Raw genomic sequence first — 18,956 nt, 5'->3', positions numbered from 1 at the left:
TTATAGTGCCTCATTGATACCATGGGGTAGAATATTTGAGCACATGGATGTGGGTGGCTGTATTACAACCTTATTTTATTTTTTTTAACATTTATTCATTTTTGAGACACAGAGACAGAGCATGAGCAGGGGAGGGGCAGAGAGAGAGGGAGACACAGAATCAGAAGCCGGCTCCAGGCTCTGAGCTGTCAGTACAGAGCCCGATGTGGGGCTCAATCTCAGGAAGGCTATGACCTGAGCCAAAGTTGGATGCTTAATCGACTGAGTCACCCAGGCGCCCCTGTGTTACAACTGTAAATAGGATAGTTGATACATGTAAAGCAGAGGGAATTAAAGGTGTGGAGTGTATAAGTGGAAAGGTAAGAAATATGGAGGCTAAGTACTAGCACATATTTGATAAATGATACGAAAGAGAAGGTAGAAGAAGGAAGTACCAATACTTTTCTAGAATTCAGGAAGGATCTAAGTTCTCAGATTGTAGAAATACAAGTTCAAAGCAGGGTTAAGCCTGAATCCATACCTAGGCACATACACTTAACAACTGCTGGGCACAAATCAGTCCACTCATACCAAAGCACAGGTGTTTAAAAAGAGGGAAGCAAAGGCAGTATTAGATAAAGATTGGGGAGATTTACCACTCAGACTCTAAAAACTGTCACGTTGCATTTCAAGGAAAAGGTTACCGAACCTAATGAGAAGCAGACACGACAGTGAGCAAATAATAACTTCGTGAATGAACTGAAAGGAGTATTGACCAAGATAGCAGTAATAGTGTTGTTTCATTTGCAGGGTGGGACCAAAGCCCCAGGCTGTGGTAACTGTCAGCTGGAGGGTGGACTGACCCTGAACATCTAAAGTCTGTGCGTTTTCCAGGAAGAGCGTAGATAATGATGTGTGTTTTTGGCTGTGATAGGTCAGGTCTGCATCTTATGGGTAACCGCTAAAAGAACAGAAATGGATTATTTAACTCCCAAACCAGTAGAGAAAACCTCAGTCTGGTAGAAAGCAAGAAAATGGAAAGTAAGAAACTATGGCAAATGGTATGAAAAAAGATGGCAAAATTAGTCCAAATATATTGCTACTTATGGTAAATATAAATTGAATCCAGTGGCCCATAAAAAAAAAATTCTCAGGTTGGATGAAGTAGCAAAGCTAGCCACATATTTTTGTGACAGCTATATAAGGATATAAAACATTCGTAGGTAAATGGATGGAAAAAGAAATATAAGGCCAATTCCAACCAAAATATAGCCAGTATTACTATAACATATTGAATTTTAGGCTATAAAACATTAGGTTTAGAGTCCTTCACCAGAGAGAATTATAACAGTTCTAAACTTGTGTGTACCTAACAAGATAGCCTCTAAATACAGAAAGCAAAATATGACTGAGAAATAATCAGCAACAGTTAAGTACATAATTAGAGTGGGAGATTTTAAGACCGTTCCCTCCACTGTCTTGGATACTGGATACAAAATTCGTAAACTGCAGAAGAATATAGTATATGATTAACCTAAAGATTGAAATTTCTTTTCAAACACATGAAATATTTATAAAAACCATATAGCATTCCTCAAAGCAAATATTAAGAAATGCCTAACAATTGGCATTTAGGCCTCATTCCCTAAGTAGAAAAAATCAATAGGAAGAAACACTTGAAAGTTAAAAATAATACTAGTACTTAGCTCACAGACAATGGTGAAAACAGAATGGAAAGTAGAAATATTATGACTTGAATAATAATGAAAATATGGCATAAAATATTATGGGGAAGATTTAAAATAATGAAGAGTTGCAGTCACGATGGCGCCTGTTAAGAAAAGACGGTGGGGGAGCAGTGAGCCGAGCCTCTGCTCCGTGACGTAAGAGAAGAGCGGAGCAAACTCAGTGAAAGTAGAAGGACAAAAAATGATAACAGCAAAAGTGTTAAAATAGAAAACAAAGAAACAACAAAGTATCAACAGAACCCAAGAGCAGTTCTCCAAAAATAATATAAAAACAGACAAGCCCCTTGTAGTGTTAGGAAGGAAAGATATTGTCGAGAGGAGAGGGAAGTGAAGGATGGATCAGGAACAAGAAAGTGTGGTAGAGACAAACGCCAGGAAGGGATTCTAGAAACACCTTGATATCAACTAGTTGAAACATGGACTGCACCTGAAGTAGAACATGCTAATGTCTAACGATTCACAATCTAGAATGAACTGTTTAATCTGCCCGGCAGCCCACTAGGACCAGTGTCCGCGTCTGAGAATTGCTAAACCGTCAGGGAACAGAGTTCCTTGGCTCTGCGTGTAGTCCCAGCGGACCCCAGCTACCCAGGAGCAGGGAACCCATCTTAGGGTGTTGGTGTAAACTTAGAGCCCCCTTCACTTAAAGGGGTGACGCTGAGCATCCTGATGAAAATGTAAAGAAATCAAATCTGGTAATATCCCAACAAATCAGCAAAAGCCGACCTGAACCCTTCAGATTGGTCTCAGGGGGGTGACAGACCCTTCAACATGAGCAGGTTCCTTTACCACCTTTTCCACAGGAACAGACTTCTGGACATAAACCATAGGCTCATCTTAGTATTTCCGTAAAGTGCACTTGACAAGATTCAGTGGCCATTCAATGTTAAAAAATCATAATAGAAGGAAGCATTTTCGACCTAAAAAGGACACATTCTTATAATCCACATCCAGCGTACTAGCTGATGAAGAGTTAAAAGCACATGGTAGTTTATTCATTCCAAAATGCTTTTGGACGCTGTTACATACCGAGCACCGGTTTAGTTTCAGCTAACAGAGTCACCCCTGCCCTTGAGATTCCTACGTTGAGGGAGACAAACACTTGACATTTGGGTCCCTTTATAAACAGAACTGGAAGTTCTTATCAATAAATGTGCTCCTAGGTAGTTATTTAAATACATGCTGCAAATAAAGTGGGGCTTAAAGACTGGTTTCTGTAAAAACAAGCTTGAAATTTTTATTTTTGGGTAATTTATGCTACCAGGTAGGCCTTTGCCAACACAGAACATTGATCTGGCCCCTCTAAATCCAAAACACTGGCAAAAGGTCTGCCAGTAGTTTACCTACTAAAGGTGACAGCTGTTCTGCATAGAGCCAGCCACGTCCCTGTAAGGACAGCGCGCGGCAGGGCCCTGATGTGTGTGGGCTCAGCCAAGAGTCACTGAACTGTCAGCTGAAAGAATACCTCCCTCGTACTCTATTTGTTAAATACATAAGAGTCTGCTCAAGGTTCCCGCAAATACTTTCAAAACTTTTGTGGCCATAAAAGATGTCTTAATGTGTTTCTTTTACGCAGTTCCCTTGGTATATTGACCCTGATGGGCGTCCACAGTTGCTTTCAGTCCCACGTCAGCCAGGACCCTCCCTGGTTAGGATCACAAAGGGTTCTGGCTCCCTCTGTGGCCCTTTGCTCTTTGTCTCATTAAGCATCTTGGTGCTGCAGTTGTTTTGAGAAACACTTTAGTAAGAGTTAGCTAACGTGTAAATGGTGATACAAACCAGTGGTTCCCTTGCAGGTGTGTTTCCTGGAGAAATTCATGCCCGCTATCCGGGACACATGTGCAGGGATGCTTATCTGCAGCACCGTTTGTAAAGAGCCAAAGATGAAGGGGAACATAGTGGCCCCACACTCGGGGAAGGGATCAGCATATGGCAAGGAATTTATACAACAGACCATTATATTGCAGTTAAAAATGAATAAATGGTGTGTTTGTGTGTGTGTATACAGCCAAAGGCAATGTTGAGCAAAAAGCAAGACACACAGAGGTAGGCTGCGTGTGGCCTTCGGGTAAACCCACACCTCAGAGGTAAGTGGACAGCCACAAGCCAAGAACGGTTCTTGCTGGCCTGGCGGAGGGGCCAGAGCTCTGGCCGTACGCATGTTGCCTTGTGCTGCTGCCTTTACAGGAGTGGACACTGAAGCAGGGTTTGGGCGGGGTCTGCAGACAGGCCTGCCATTGTATGCTTTTTGGGGCATTTCCATATTTGATAAGTAACTATGTTCTTTAGTGAAGTAGGTGGCACTAGGTCTTTGAGGTTCCTCCAGCTGCTCAGGACTTCAGTTGTGCAGCTGGTGAACTTGGGGAGACAGAGGTGTCTGAGGGAGAGTGGAGGCCTGTGTGCTTTGTGCAAAATATGGTCGTTTTGGGTTAAGTTCTGTCACGATACTGGCAGGATACTGAAGAATTTCTTATGAGATACGGTGATGACCATCCAGGGTTACTTTTTTCTGTTTTTTTTTTTTTTTTTTTTTTATTGTGGTAAAGTGCCCACCGCATAAAATTGAGCATTTTAACCAGCTTAGAGTGCACAGTTCAGTGGCATTAAGCACACTCACAGGACTGTGTGGCCACTGCCACTGCAGTGGCACTTCTTAGGTCCGTCCTGGCCCGGGGCAGGTAGCGAGGTTGCTGCCAAGTAAAATCCAGCCACGTAGACCAGTTCTCCCTTCGCTGGCCTTGTGGGAGAAACACAGGCCCTGGGGCTGTGCTTGCTTTTCGGTCTGGTCTCAGAAAGCACCAGTCTGCGCATCTGGGAGCCCAGGAGGGCATTGTAATTCACAAAGCATCAGTCATCTGTCCTTAACAAGGCTCTTCAGAGTCCTTGAAAGTTTCAGGGTGCGGGTGAGGCCCAGATACTACTGCCTTTTCCAGAACTTGGAGAAGCATTATTTTCCCACGTTCTGACTGCCGAGTGGAGATGTACCTGAGTTAGAGGTGGTCCATGGTGCCTGGCGTTGGTAGCTCCTGCCTCCCCAAGGTGGACAAGCCATCCAGCCCGCCTGAGAGCAGGGCTCACAGTAGAGCGGGACCCTCGGCCGTCTTCCCCACAGCCAGGACCAGCCGCCCAGTTGACCTGGGTGTACCTGCAGCTCGCCTCCGCCCCCACAGGCTGGACGTCCCTCTGCAGGTGTGGGCAACACCCGCCCAGCTATGTGTCCGGACTTGTTTCCCACACAAAGAGTAGCCCAATGTCCACAGGGGTTCATGGAGGGAGGAGGGAGTGCTAGTCGGGCAGCTTCAGGATTCATGGGTCGCACCAGGGGACAGTGCACAGGCACATTTCTGCATTTGCATGCCTCCTGCCGACCAGGCCATGGAAGTCACCAGGTCCTTCCCATGGCAACCTGCCTTCATCAGGATGGCTCTCGGCCCCGACCTGCATGGCAGCTGAGTCAGGGTCTGGCCACATCCCTGGAATCCACCTGGTCCTGTTGACCCGGTTGCCCAGTTGGTGGTCATCTAGGGCAGATACACTGACCCACACTCCTGTGGCTTCTGGAAAACGAGCTCGTTTTCAAATGTTGCATGTTCTTACCCAGATGACATTTACTCTCAGAGCCTTTAACCAGAAGTTTGGATTTCTGTTTTATATTCAAAATTAATCTGAATTCAGTGGAGAGAGAATGTGAGGCCAAGTAATCTGAGATCCTCAGTGACAACCTTGTATCTACTTTTCATTTCCAGTGAAAGCAAGTATTTGCCTCTAAATGTCACTATACCTACAAAGCTTGCTCTTGGCCCTAGAGAATCTATTAATCGAGGTTTAATTACTGAAAAAATTTTAAAGGCAAGTTTTATTACAGAGAATGACTGAAGAAGCATATGGAATAAATTCTTTAAGTGTTCATTTCGAAAGAGAAAGAGTGTGCACGTGTGTGCACGCATGAGTAGGGTAAGGGCAGAGAGAGAGAGAGAGAGAGAGAGAGAATCCCAAGCAGCCTCCACGCTGAGAGAGAGAGAGAGAGAGAGAGAGAGAGAGAGAGAGAGAGAGAATCCCAAGCAGCCTCCACGCTGTCAGCACAGAGCCTGGTGTGGGGTTTGAACTCATGAACCATGAGATCATGACCTGAGCCAAATAAAAGTAGGACACTTAGCTGACTAGACCACCCAGGTGCCCAGAGAATAAATTTAATTGAGAAACAAAAATGTATTCCCAGGTGTGGAAATGTCTTTATCTCACATGGTACTCTCCTTCAGTGATAGTTTAAGCAGAAATCACTCTTAGCACATCATTTATACCTGAGAAACTCCAGCTGAAATAACCCTGTCTTAATAAGCAGGAGAACTTAGACACTGATGTTCAGAAGTTTGTAGAACGATGTTTTTGTTCTTGGAAAGTCCCAGCGCACAAAACTCCATGTGTGTTTTCTACTTCCACTGAGTATTGTTCTGTAATTGTCAGGGAGTCTCACAGAACTACTTTCTTGGGACCTGAGGCCTTTGCGTGTGTCAGAAAGGAAGCGGGCTAGTTGGTAAGACGTGTGCCTTGCCCTGGGGGCGCCCACAAGGCCGCTTTGCTCCGGGAATTCACTTTTGCAGAACAGAGATTGTGAGACAAAAGATGGGAATTAAAGCCTGCAGAATTTTTAAAGTAAAGAGCCCCTGTCATCGTATTTGGTGGCATAAACGTGTTTTTCACTAATTCTGCATGACTCATGTGATGAAAATATTTTAAAAACAGTAACAGATGAGATTTATGAGACGGTTTTTCGCACAAAGGCAAAACTTAGGCCCCGCACCTTGGAGGGGCTCCCCACCACCTGTATAGGGAGCCGACCCCGAGGCTCCACGCTGCCCCTGCGGGTTTCCGACACGCTTCCAGACCCCAGCTCTCGGTGATCGGTAAAACATAACTAGAGACTTCTGTGTTCTTTTTATTTCCTTTTGGCCTTTTGGCCTTCAGATGAAATGATTTATGACGATGTCGAGAATGGAGATGAAGGTGGAAACAGCTCTTTGGAATACGGATGGAGCTCCAGTGAATTTGAGAGTTACGAGGAGCAGAGTGACTCCGAGTGCAAGAATGGGGTCCCCAGGTCCTTCCTGCGCAGCAACCACAGGAAGCAAGTATGTGTTCAGCCTGCGTGAGAGACACATGTCTCGTGTTAGCACAGGCACGGACTGCAGAATTTTCGTTCCGTAATACTGAAGTGCCCTTAAAGACGTTGGTACCGGGTGTGGGGAGGGTGTGAGACCCTGGCCGCAGGGGAGGCTCCTTTATTTCACGTTGTAAGTGTAATCATAGCGGGATGGGAAGTTACCTTCTTATAAATGAAATCACTCAGGGGGTCCTATGTGACTGTCCCCTCGTTCTTTGTGTTGTGTAGACAGCATGCTTTCTGTGCTCACTGGACCGAATCGGGTCTCTCTGAGACGCGGCACAAGCCTGCTTCCCTTTAAGGGGCGTTTTGAACTTCCGCGTTTTCTACGCAAAAAGGAAGGTCTAAAGATAGAATATGTTACAAAATGATGTTGAGGGCTGGGGTTCCTAAGCTGCCCCACGTTCTCTGTCCTGAGTGGAAGGTGTGTGTGTGGCGGGGAGGGGTCTCCGGAAGTGAAGGTCGGAGGAGGAACTTCACAGGTCGCGAGTGTGAATTCTAGAATTGGGTGGTTGTCACACGTGGGACCTACAAGCGCTTTTGTTGAGGCACATGATCTTAATGAGATTCTGGTTTTCAGTGTCGAGCGGCTGTGCCCGTGCTGTTGGCCGTGGGCTCCGGCTGCTAGCGAAAGGGCTGTTGTGCACCGACATCCCCATGCGTGTCTGCAGATGTCACGTGCTTTCTGTGTGAGGCCGAGCATCAGGCCACAGGCGCACGGAGCCTGGCCCGCGTGACTCTGTGTTGGCGCAGGCCGGGCCGTAGTTGCTGCCTCGCCACCATGACAGCGTGGGTAGATGCCGTGGGCCCCCAGTACGTGGACGCGCGGGTTCTTGGCTGAAGCCCCCACGAACCTCCGGCTGGCGGGTGGTTACAGGGGCCTAGTTCCCGCACTCCATGAGCTTGCTTTGTGACGCTCAGGACGAGCCTCCCGCTTTGGGAAGGTGGCCCGAGCACCTCCCGTCCTACAGCCGTCCCTTAGACCCCCTCTGCCAGTGGCATTGGCACAGCAGACACTTAATCCTGTGGTCATGCTTGACTCTATGCACCCGACACTCTGGGCTTGAGATTGGAGAGTCGAGCACAGGTGCCGGGAAGAGTGGTGAGGCCACGCCAGTGTCCTTCCATGGGCGGGTACAGTGTCCTTCCGTGGGTGGGTAGGGTATCAGGCAAGGCCACGCCAGTGTCCTACCGTGGGCGGGTAGGGTATCCTTCCGTGGGTGGGTAGGGTATCAGGTGAGGCCACGCCAGTGTCCTTCTGTGGGCGGGTAGGGCGTCAGGTGAGGCCACGCTGGTGTCCTTCCTATGGGTGGGTAGGGTGTCCTTCTGTGGGCGGGTAGGGTATTAGGTGAGGCCACACCGGTGTCCTTCCATGGGCGGGTAGAGTGTCCTTCCGTGGGTGGGTAGGGTATCAGGTGAGGCCACGCGGGTGTCCTTCCGTGGGCGGATAGGGTATCAGGTGAGGCCACGCCGGTGTCCTTCCCGTGGGCGGGTAGGGTGTCAGGCAAGGCCGTGCCGGTGTCCTTCTGTGGATGGGTAGGGTGTCCTTCCTTGGGCGGGTAGGGTGTCAGGTGCCTGCTGACGAGCCGCTCGCGCGCTTACTGAACGAACCGTGCTTTCCTCGCCCTCCGAATGGACCCGGGTTACCAGGCAGGCCCTTGAAGTGCCACACGAGAGGCCGCTCGGCAGCAGGTGAAGTGCCACACCGTGGCTCAAGGTGCGGGATAATCAGGCGGGGTCTTCCCACCGCCCTGGCCCCAGCTTGGCCACACCCTGGGGGCGCTGGGAGCACGGCCGGCATGAGGGAGGTGGGGGGGAGTGGGGGAAGGACCTAGCGGTCTCCTTGAAGTCTTGTGTTAGAACGGTCCACTGAGCACCCTAAGTGGTTGAGGTCAACTCAAGAAGGGTCCATTCTCTAGTCAGAATTTGCTCACAGCGCAGAGTGTCTTTGCCTGTGTTGACGTGGGAGACGCTGTCTCGAGAAGCCTTGAGGGCTGGGTTTCCACATCTAAGGCGTGCGTGATCACGGGGGACGGCGTCTTATGAGATTTCGCCCCTTCCCCGTCAGCCGAGGCACGTCAGTTTGGAGACTTAAAAATCGGTGCCGCCCATTTCCAAATTCTGATGCCCTGTAGTACAGTCGTGAACCCCGGTGTCCTGTGCCTTGGTGCTGACATAAGGAATAGTTTTATGCGTATTGTATTTACATGTCTGATCATTGTGACGTCGTCCACGTGGACGTGAATGACAACCCTCAGCCCTTCATTCACTTTCTTGTCCTGGGCTGGCACAGAAAAGTCTCCAGTCTGGCTCCTGAGAAGCCGCCCCATTTTTCTCTCTCAGGAGTCGGTGGGCCAGAGCTGGGGGCTCCCCGTGGTGCGTGGGCTTCCCCAGACGCCGCCCCCCGGGCCTCGCAATGTACGATCGTCTCAAAGTACCAGAGGGAGCGTTTTTGTGAGAAGATTGTGTCTCTTTATGCTGTAGCTTTCCCATGACCTAACCCGTCTCAAGGAGCACTATGAGAGAACGATGAGAGCTTTGATGGCAAGCACGGTGGCAGCCACAGAGATTCAGCAACTAAAGCAGAAACATGAACTGAAGGTAGTGTGGCTCACTTCTCGACCAGCCGCGTGGAAAATGCTTGTTCAGAAACAGACCGTACTTTAAACAGAAGCGCCAAGGAAACTAAGTTTGGCCCTTTTTGTGTGAACACTGGTTCTCAGCGTGTGGTCCTGGGCTTCCAGATGTCACCGAGGTCAGATTAATCCCGAGACACCGTTTGCGTTCCTCTCTCTCGTCCTCGTACGCACGGACGGGAGTTTCCCGAAGCTCCACTGTGTGTGTGCTGCCCTGGCCGTGAGAGATGGCCAGCCGTGCAGAACAGCACCGCCTGTGTTGTGGTTTGGGAAAACACGGTAATTTTTCACAAATGCGTTACTTAGATAACACGGAATGGGCTTATTAGTATTTTTAAATGAATATTCGTAAAAGTTCGATATTTTTTGTCAATCTCCATTCTTCATCCAGTAAGGGTAGATGAGTGAAAGCCAGATAAACGGACCTCTTTGGGGCCCTTGGCATCTTTCCGGGTACAAAGGGCTCCGGAGACCGGAGGTCGGAGAACCGCGAGGTTTGAATGTGGTGGCAGTCAGTTCTCAGAGATGTGTTTTACAAGGACACTGTCGAGTAATTGTCACTCCCGTTACACCTGTCCGTCTGATGTTCTGTTGTTTGTTCGTGTGTGTTGAACGGCGTCTACCTGCAAACAGACGTTCACTTAGAGATAAGTGTCTCCCGTTGTGGTCGCCTGCTCAATTCCAGAGTGTTCTTGAGCCCCGGGCTCCCCAAAGTGGGAGCAAAATGCTGGCAGTCACTTCTTTCCATGGAGCCTCTGGCTGGTTCCCACGCGGGAGCGTCTGGGGCCTGATGGGGTCTTCTGGGGAGCCCCGAGCTCAGTCATTGGCCGTGGGGGAAGCGTGAAGGAGGCCAGCTCCATGGAGGAGTCTGGAATCAAGTGCAGATAGTAAGGCGTGGCAGGGCGAACAGTGTGCGTTGGGGGGCAGCGATCAGTAAGATGCGATGAGTGGGTGAGGGCCGGGCCAGGCGGACACCCTTCACCCAGCAAGAAGCAGACGTTAGGGAGGGTCAGGAGCCCCGGCTGTTCCCTGGCTGCCGTGTGACCTGGACGGGCGTCTCAGCTCCCCGGAACCTGGGTCTTTATCGCAGCTCGAGGACGGGGGCCCTGACGGGGGTCAGGCTGACGCCGAGGCTTAGGGGTCTGGCGTGGGGTAAGAAAGGGAGGGGTCTGAAAGGGCCGTGTGGGTCAGGAGACAAAGCCGAGACGCCCTGCAGGCAGACAAGCACTGGGCGCGTGGGGCAGGGCGGAGGCCACAGGCGTGGCCGGGGAGGTGGCGAGTGTGGTGGAGGGCACGTCCCCGGGATGGGGAGGAAGGGACGCAAGAGAATCCCGGAGTGGCTGTGTCTCCCGGGAGACTGCAGTGGCTGTGGCCCGTGGGGGCTGGGGCGGGGCCCCGGCTGGGTGGCGTGGATGTGGTTCGGGGTCACCCGCTGGGTGGCGGGAGACAGAGGACGTACAGAAACAGCTGGGCCGCGGTGCGTGTCTGACACCAGTGTGCTCCGCGGGGACACAGTGCAGCGTGGACACCCGCGTCCCCCGCTGTAACCAGGCAGCACGGTGCCGGTGGTAGCCCTGATGGTCCAATCCTGAGGCACGCTGGCAGGGAAGGCGGGCTGAGGAGGGAGGTGGAGACATATGAGTGTGCCGGAGGGAGTCTGCAGGAGGACCAGGGCAGCAGGCAGCGTGGACGTCCCCTTGGCGGGATCCTGCTTTGTCTGTAGGAGGCCATTTGGGTTTTCTCTAATCGCTTGGAGCCCAATAGCCCACACCTCAGACCTTAGAATTTTCCAGCGTAAGGGGTGTGCCAGAGCGGGTCCGTGCTGCTCTGGGCACTGATGGCCCACGGGAGTGCCCACAGGACTCTGGGGTGGGTGAGCCAGGTTCCCTACACGGCGTGACGGTGCGGAGTGGTGTTCCTGACTCGCACCCGTCTGCCTCCTCGTCTGTTAACCTGCGGTGGGGCCCCCGTGAGCCTCTGGCCTGGCCCCCCGGGGAGCTCAGGAAGGCAGCCGGGGCTCTGTGTTTCCTGGTTTCCTGCGTTTGCCTTGTGACCTGGGGCCGGCTGCCTGAGTGTGTGTGTGTGTGTGTGTGTGTGTGTGTGTGTGTGTGCGCGTGTGTGCGCGCGCGTGTTTAACTTGCTCCCTCTGATGTCCGCCAGGCTCTGTGTTTGTAAGTGATCGTAAGAAAAGTGGAGGCTGCCGTTTACACACAGCAGGAAACCAGGTCAAAGAAGGGCTGGCTTTTCAAGTTTGCTTTTCGTCCTCGTTTTTTTCTTTTAAACAAACAAAATGTGGCCCAAGTTACATACACACACACCAAGCAAGTAAGTGCTCCCACATCAAAAAGCCAGTTTCAGGCGACGTCTTAAGACCAAGCTACTTGACAGTATTCTTTTAAAACAAAATAAAAGCAGCTAGTGGATTTTTACCGACGGTCCGCTTCTCACGGTTCTCCCTTTATTTTACAGATGCAGAAACTCATGAAGGCTGCGAAGGAGGGCACTAAAGACGGGCTTGAGAAGACCAAGGCTGCCGTGAAGAGGGGCCGCTCTCTCATTAGGACCAAGTCCTTCATGGCTCCAGGTCAGTGGCCCGGCCTGCAGACAGGTGCTCCAAGCCTGTGGTCCCCCCGACACAGCACTTTGGGGTGGGGAGCGCGGCCACGGGCACGTCACACACAACCTCAGCACAGTGGTGTTTGACTCAGCTGGTGTTTGACTCAGCGGGCCGCCTAGGTGTCAGCTCCCAAATGGGGGCGAGGGTGCACACTCTCCGCTGAGGGCCTGCACGGACTTGTGCAGTAGCTCGGGGACACACACACACACACACACACAACAAGCAGTGGAAAGTTAAGAGAATTCACGTAGGTAGCAGACATCACTTCTCTGTCTATTGTTTCCTCCCAGCACGTCATGGGCCCTTAGTGAAACCCCCTCCCCCGCGACTGCCCCGGGGGGCTTCACTCTCTGCTGTGTCTCCTGAAACCCCCTCGGGTACCCTGGGACCTCAAGTCAGGCATGATTCTCAGCAAGTCTGTTCTCAGTAAGGCGTGGTAACGGGTGATCTCGCGTGCGGTGTATCCTCATACAGACGTGTGCTTCCCACCAGGACGAAGCTATAAGAAGGTCTCACTCTAAGCAGAGATGTTAGGAACGCTCTTGCTGGTGTGGGAAGCTCTGAGATGATTCCAGAAATTTCAGGTTTTCTGAGACTCTCACCAAGGGGGGTGTGTAGCCTGTGCTGTCCATCTGTCTGTCAGGAAGATGGGCTGTGTCTGCTGTATTCCTGCTGACGCCCGGCTGTGGGCCAAGGATTCTCGGACGTCGGAGAAAATGTCTACGCACTGGCGTGTCCTTACAGCCTGGCTAGTACGTGCAGTGTGGACGAGAGCACACGCTCCCAGGGGGCGTCTGACCGGTTCTTGTAAAAACGGGACTTTGTTGTTTGCACAGACGTTCTAAGAGGCAAACGCAGTGCCGGTGTGAGTGTAGCATTTGCTAATCCCGGTGCCTGGAAAGGACGGTGAGGCCACGCTTCTGGAAGGGGAAGTCATTGGAGTCAAAACTAGATTTTTTTAATACATTTTAGTGCTAACAACATCTTCACCTTGAAAGAAGACAGAGGAAAGGTTGTCCGGAGCCCCAGTGGGTTACTTGGGAAGGGGACGGCCCCGACGAGGTGCTGGCAGTATGCTGGGCACCCCGAAGAGGAACACCTTCACGGTGGGGGGGGGCCGTGCACCTGCCCCTGGAGAGCAGAGGCAGGGTCTGAGAGGGGCTGAGCCTGGGATTTAGGGCCCTGGATGCCAGATGCTGGGCAGAAACGCCGACTCTGGCCCACCCCAGGCCTTGAACTAGGATCTGCAGGCCAGTGACCCAGCACGCAGGGTGGGCCTGAAGCCCCAAGCTAGGCAGGGAGGAGGCCCACGGGGGGTCCCCCGGGGGCACAGCAGGTCGTCAGGCACGTCCCTGAGCCCAACGACCTTCGTGTCCTAAGCTGTGACATGGGAAGATAACGCTGAATTCGCGGTTCCTCAGCCTGGATGTGCACGCATTTGCCCGGGCCCGGCACCCCGGGACCAGTCAGCGACACTCGAGGGAGGGGTCTGGACACCAGAAGGTTCTGTTCCTATTTCTTTGTAAGACTTTATTATTTAAGATAGATTTTAGATTCACAACAAAACTGAGCAGGAGATCCGCCCCTGCCCCCGTTGTCACGTTGTCACACAGACAGCTGACGCACCCACCCGGGCACATTGTCACCACCCAGGGTCCGCAGTGCACGTCTTGATGTGGCCCATTCCGTGGGTTGGGACAGAAGTACAACCTCGGGGATCCATCGTCACACAGAAGAGCTTCACTGCCGTCAACCCCCCTGGGCCCCACCGTTCGTCCCTCCCAGCCCCGGCGGCCTCTCGCCTTGCTGTGTCCATGGCTTTGCCTTCCCCAGAAGGTCAGAGTTGGAATCATCCATGGTGTAGACTCTTCAGACTGGTTTCTTTCACTTAGTAACGTGTTTAAGAACAGACCTCCATGTCTGTTCGTGGCTCGAGGGCTCGTTTCTTCTTAGCGCTGGATCTTGCGCCGTCTGGACGCACCGGTTCAGTTATCCGTCACCTACTGGAGGGCGCTGTGGTTGCCTCCAAGGTTGGGCAGGTGGGAACAGAGTGCCGTAAACGTCCGTCACAGCTTCTACGTGGACGCGGGCTCTCAACTCCTTGTAAACGTCGAGGAGTGTCGTTGCTGGATTGTGGGGAAAGAGCAGGTTTCGTTTTGTGAGAAACCACCACACTAGCTGCGCAGTGTGCACGACCACCAGCCGGGGGTGCACTTGGCATGGTCGGCGCTCTGGATCTTGGCCATCCTCATAGGTGTGCGGACACTGGGGAGTTTTTAAAAGCTCCTCAGGAATTTTTCTATGCAGCCAGCGTTTGGGATATTTAAATTCGATAATCCCTGGGGTCCTATTACCTAAGAATCCCTTTGCTTTTCTGTTTTCCAGCCGTTTTGTGGATTCTTTTTTTCTTAATGTATCTTTTAAATTTTTTTAAATGCTAATTTGTTTTTGAGAGAGACAGATTGTGAGTGGGGGGGAGGGGCAGAAGAGAGGGAAACACAAAATCCGAAGCAGGCCCGACTCGGGGCTCGAACTCCCGAGCTGTGAGATCATGACCTGAGCTGAAGTCAGAGGCCCAACCGACTGAACCATCCGGGTGCCCCAGATTCTTTCATTTATTTAGCTACGGCTGAGTTTTTAAAAATAAATTTAGATTTGGTCTAAATGTTTTGATCTGGCAGAAGCTGTGTTTTTCCAGTGAGAAAGACACACAGAAGGTCAAGAAATACACGGAGTCTCCACTTAGCTTTCGTCGATTACTGACTGTGGGTTCTTAGCTGTTTTCACCTGCCCTTCTCTGACTCTGGGTGTCGTATTTTATAGGCGAGGAAATTGAGGTATTTATTTCTGCTTCACCGACTGGGTACTCAAATGACGCCCCTCTGCCTTTTGAAATGAAACTTCCAAGGTATTGGAATTTTCAAACTTTGGCGGACACGGTGGTCCTCTGGTGGAGAGGATATCGTCTTGGGGTTGTTAAAATTTTGACCTAGTCGTTGCCAGGCGGGAAGAGAACACAGGAAACGGAGGTGTCTGCCCGACGCATCGGTTCGACGGCATATTTCACCGCGCTGCAGTGTTACGGGTGTGCCGTCTCGGTGTCAAGCGAGTGCATCCTTTTTTCAGATCACAGATCTTGTCTCGAAGAGGAGCAGAATCTATTTATCGACGTGGACTGCAGGCACCCGGAGGCCATCCTGACGCCGATGCCTGAGGGTCTGTCTCAGCAGCAGGTAGGCCGGGGCTGTTGGCCGGCACGGCTGTGCTGGCTGGAGACGTGCCCGAACGCGTGCGCGGCCGGTGACTGCCCCCTGCGCGCTCCCGGCCCCTCCGTGTCCTCGGGCACAGCAGTGGGTCTCGGCGGTCCCGGTCGGCGGCTGTGGCCTGGACGCGGGCTCTGTGGTCCTCGAGCACTTCGAGTCCCCACCCCAGAGTAAGCGTGAGAAGGGTGTGGAGCTGGCCTCTGTGCGGGCGCCGTCTACGCCCGTTCTTACTGACAGAGACACCGCGTGCGTTTGTGTCAACTGTGCCTCTGACAGAGATGAAAACACGGATTTCCAACAACTGATACCGTTACTATTGCGCATAAAGGAGTCTCTCGATGTCTGGAAGTAGGCAGCAGAGGGAAGAGAAATTTGGTGGTGTCCTCTCGGTTATCTTTGGGTGAAGGGAAACGAGCCTCAGGACACTGGGGAGTGGGGCGGGGGCTCTTGGGGGGCGCTGCGTGCGTGCGCAGTGTGACTCACGTTGTGGGCGCGGGCAGGTGGACAGGTACGGGGAGCAGAGCGGAGGCCGGGACGGAGGGGCCTGCGCGGCCGGTGCGGGTGGTAAGGTTAGAGTCTGGGGAATGGGAGCCGAGCTGGGAGGAGGCCCGGGGCTGTTCATCATCGTCGGGCCAGACTGGGAAACTTCGAGCTTCGAGGTGAAGGGGGAGCCAAGCAGCGGGGGCTGCGGTGATGAGGAGACGTGTCGGGGCCGAGGGGTTGACCTGTGAGCATGTCGGGAGCGAAAGAGCGCTCGACCAGGTGACAGAGACGCCCTGTAGCCACCACTGCGTCTGCCCCCCGCAGCACCCCCACGAGCGCTCTGGACGTCAGGAAAGCCTCGCATGCCCCTCCGGGAGCGCACGCGTCCCGTGGGAGGACACCGTGGCTCCGAGGAGGCCGGGGCGCACCTGCCATGGGCGGGAAGGGCCTGAGTTCCAGCCACATCTCTGATCCCCAAACCTGAAATCCTCCAATCTAAGTCAGTTAGATTAGCCGTAAATCCTCTTCTGTGTGCTGCTCCCAGGGGGATGTGGCCGTGACCCCGTGGGGTGCGGCTGGGCCCTTTCTGCTGTATCCCCATGTGCCCGTGCCCTTCGTTCTCCAGCCTCACGAGACTGAGAGAAGTATGAGAAAGGGACTTGATGGTTGGAAAACAGCCTTGACGCTCCTCTGGGGTCTCTGTGCCTGGGTCCCTCCTGCCCCGCTCCTGTGCTCTCTAGTCCTGGGGGGCCGCGGGGCGACTGGGCCTTGGACCCTCCTGTCCGAGGCTGTGGTGTCGGGGACGTGTGACGCAGAGCACTCCCAGGCAAGGTGGCAGTCACGGGTGGGACATTGTGATGGAACAGGGGGACGGACGGCTGTGCAGAGGACAGAGGATGGGCGGGGCGGGGGGGGGGGGAGGTGGCCGTAGGGCGTCACTGTCCAGGCCGGGACTTGGCGGTGGAAGCTGGGTGTTGTGAGCGTCTGTCAGGAGACAGGAGTGGAAAGGTGTTTTGAGCCGGGAGGGTCTTAGATGCACGCTCCCGCCAGTCTGTTTCGGGCGCTCGTAGAGGCTGCGTGCTGGCCACGAGCATGCTGGCCACGGGGGGTCTGTGCTGAGGAAGGGCCTCCAGGACGGTGTCCCGTGGGCCTGGCCCCAGCCGCTGTGCTGGGATTCGCTGGGCAGTCCTGTGAGGTTCGCCCCTCACCACCCGGGCCCGTTCTCTGAGACAGGGATGCCGTGTCTGTGCGCGTTTCTTCCTGGGACAGTGACGCAGACGTGGGCACGGTGCACGTGGACACAGTGAGGTCAGCACCAGGGGACAGGCCACCGGGACGGGGGCTACGGAAGGGTTCATCTTCAGGATCTCTCTGTCCCCCCAGCTTTCCCTGTGGTCGTGGTTCACGGGGACCCCTCCCCTTCCCCTCTGGCGACCGGGCGTGCTCTCTGTGGGACTTGTCCCGAGAGACGTCAGACCGGGGCGCTCGTGTTCTTTATCACATCGTTTTCTCCCCAAATCGAAACGAGGTAACGTAACTAAAATGTTCCGTATCCAGCATTCTCTTCACGCCCCGTTTGGGAAGAAAAACACAAGAAATTCTCTTATTTCATGGGTTGCTTGCTGTTTCTCGAAAAGTGCCATCGATGCCGCGGGCTGGGGGCCCTGCCTGGGGACGGGGCTCTGCCCGCCCCCCCCCCCCCCCACTGAGTGTCTCCTGGGCCCAGCAGCTGGGCCCTCGTGCTGTCCGCCCTCCTGGCCAGCGCCTCTCCTGATCTGTCCACCTGACCATGGTGCAGACGCCCACTTGGGCCTGGATCTCCCCCGTCCGCAGCCACGGTGCTGGGCCCTCAGGACGAGCCCGACGACCTTGGAGCCTCACCACCCGTGTCCACGTGGGGCACGCTGTTCATTTCGTTAGATTTAACTTCCTAGAAGGGCCAACCCAACCTGTAGGAGCCACAAAACCTGTTGGAATTTTTTATTCCATTTTTGTGTTTCCAAGTTTATGCCCGACTCCCGAGTCTTTGAGCTGACACATTAGGATCCTCTCAGGACTTTTAAAAGTGTCTGTAATTCCTGGGTTTGACCCTGAATATTCTGCCTCGGGAGACTTGAAGTGTGTGGGAATCTGAAATTTGGGCGACCAGGCTGGGCGGGTGGGCGCCCTCGTGGGAGCTGGCTTTAATCCCAGACACATCTGGGCTCTTGAAGTAATCACTCTGTTCTCTACGTGTTCTGGAAGCACTGATCTGCGTCTTAATTTTGTGAATTGAACGGTCCTTCTTGTGGAGCAGAGGATTGCTCCCGCGTCAGTCATGTTTTGGAAGACTTGGTGGCCCTGGAATGTTCTGGACTGAGGGCTTTCCCCTGTGGCAGGTGCCGTGTCCGCCCACTGGGTGGCGGTGTGGTTCCTGCGGTGCGTGTTGACTCCCTGCAGGTGGTTCCCCCGGCTGTTCCGGGTGTGTGTGGTCGAGAGGCAGCCTTCCTGAAATTTGGCGCTCTCTTTTCCGTTTACTGGAGAAAGTAACTTGCCAGAATACGTGTAGCCTTGATGCAAGGGCGTCAACGTTGGCCGTGACCAGGAATCGTGCGGCCAGACGTTTGTCCGTGTATGTACCTGCGTAGCGACAACAGCGACGTCCTTGTCTGAAGTGGCTCGTCCCGGACTGTGGAGGGTTACTTCACCCACTGTGCACTCCGCCTCGTGGGTGCGTCTTTGGCTAGAAGCTCTTGGCCAAAAAGAAAAATCTGTTCTTCTAACTTTCAAAAGCTTCTTCTTCTTCTCCGACTTCGGAATCATAATTTTATGAGATAAATGTTGCTAATAGCATTCTTTGAGTCAAAACTAGAACTGCTTTCTTATACTCAATTTGTACGTGAAGTGTCACGTAAGCCAGCGTAGGACACGTCAAGTATAATTAATTTAGCTTATAATTGTTGCATAAGTGAATGCATTTGTTGTTACCGCTCTAATTTCACTTGTCTTGCCGTACTTACGGTTTATAATTTGCGGTTTAAAATATTTCATAATTGGGGGCACCTGGGGGGGGCTGAGTCGGTTAAGCAT

The 18,956-nt window shown here is 52.9% G+C and overlaps 1 protein-coding gene across 1 annotated transcript in view; it reads left to right on the top strand.

Moving 5' to 3' along the window:
• The window catches only part of ARHGEF10 (Rho guanine nucleotide exchange factor 10), a 92,016-nt gene that overhangs the window by 21,754 nt on the left and 51,306 nt on the right, over positions 1-18,956 (top strand). Inside the window, exons 8-11 of the mRNA XM_047092012.1 lie at positions 6,693-6,856; positions 9,373-9,489; positions 11,994-12,108; positions 15,268-15,374. Coding sequence (XP_046947968.1) covers positions 6,693-6,856; positions 9,373-9,489; positions 11,994-12,108; positions 15,268-15,374 — 503 coding nt within the window. The remainder of the gene's footprint in view (positions 1-6,692; positions 6,857-9,372; positions 9,490-11,993; positions 12,109-15,267; positions 15,375-18,956) is intronic.

The sequence above is a fragment of the Lynx rufus genome, unplaced genomic scaffold (assembly GCF_022079265.1).
Source record: "Lynx rufus isolate CCGP_SWC_20201006 ecotype Redwood Valley unplaced genomic scaffold, mLynRuf1.p SCAF_3, whole genome shotgun sequence".
Lineage (NCBI taxonomy): Eukaryota > Metazoa > Chordata > Mammalia > Carnivora > Felidae > Lynx > Lynx rufus.
This window is presented reverse-complemented; position numbering and strand designations above follow the sequence as displayed.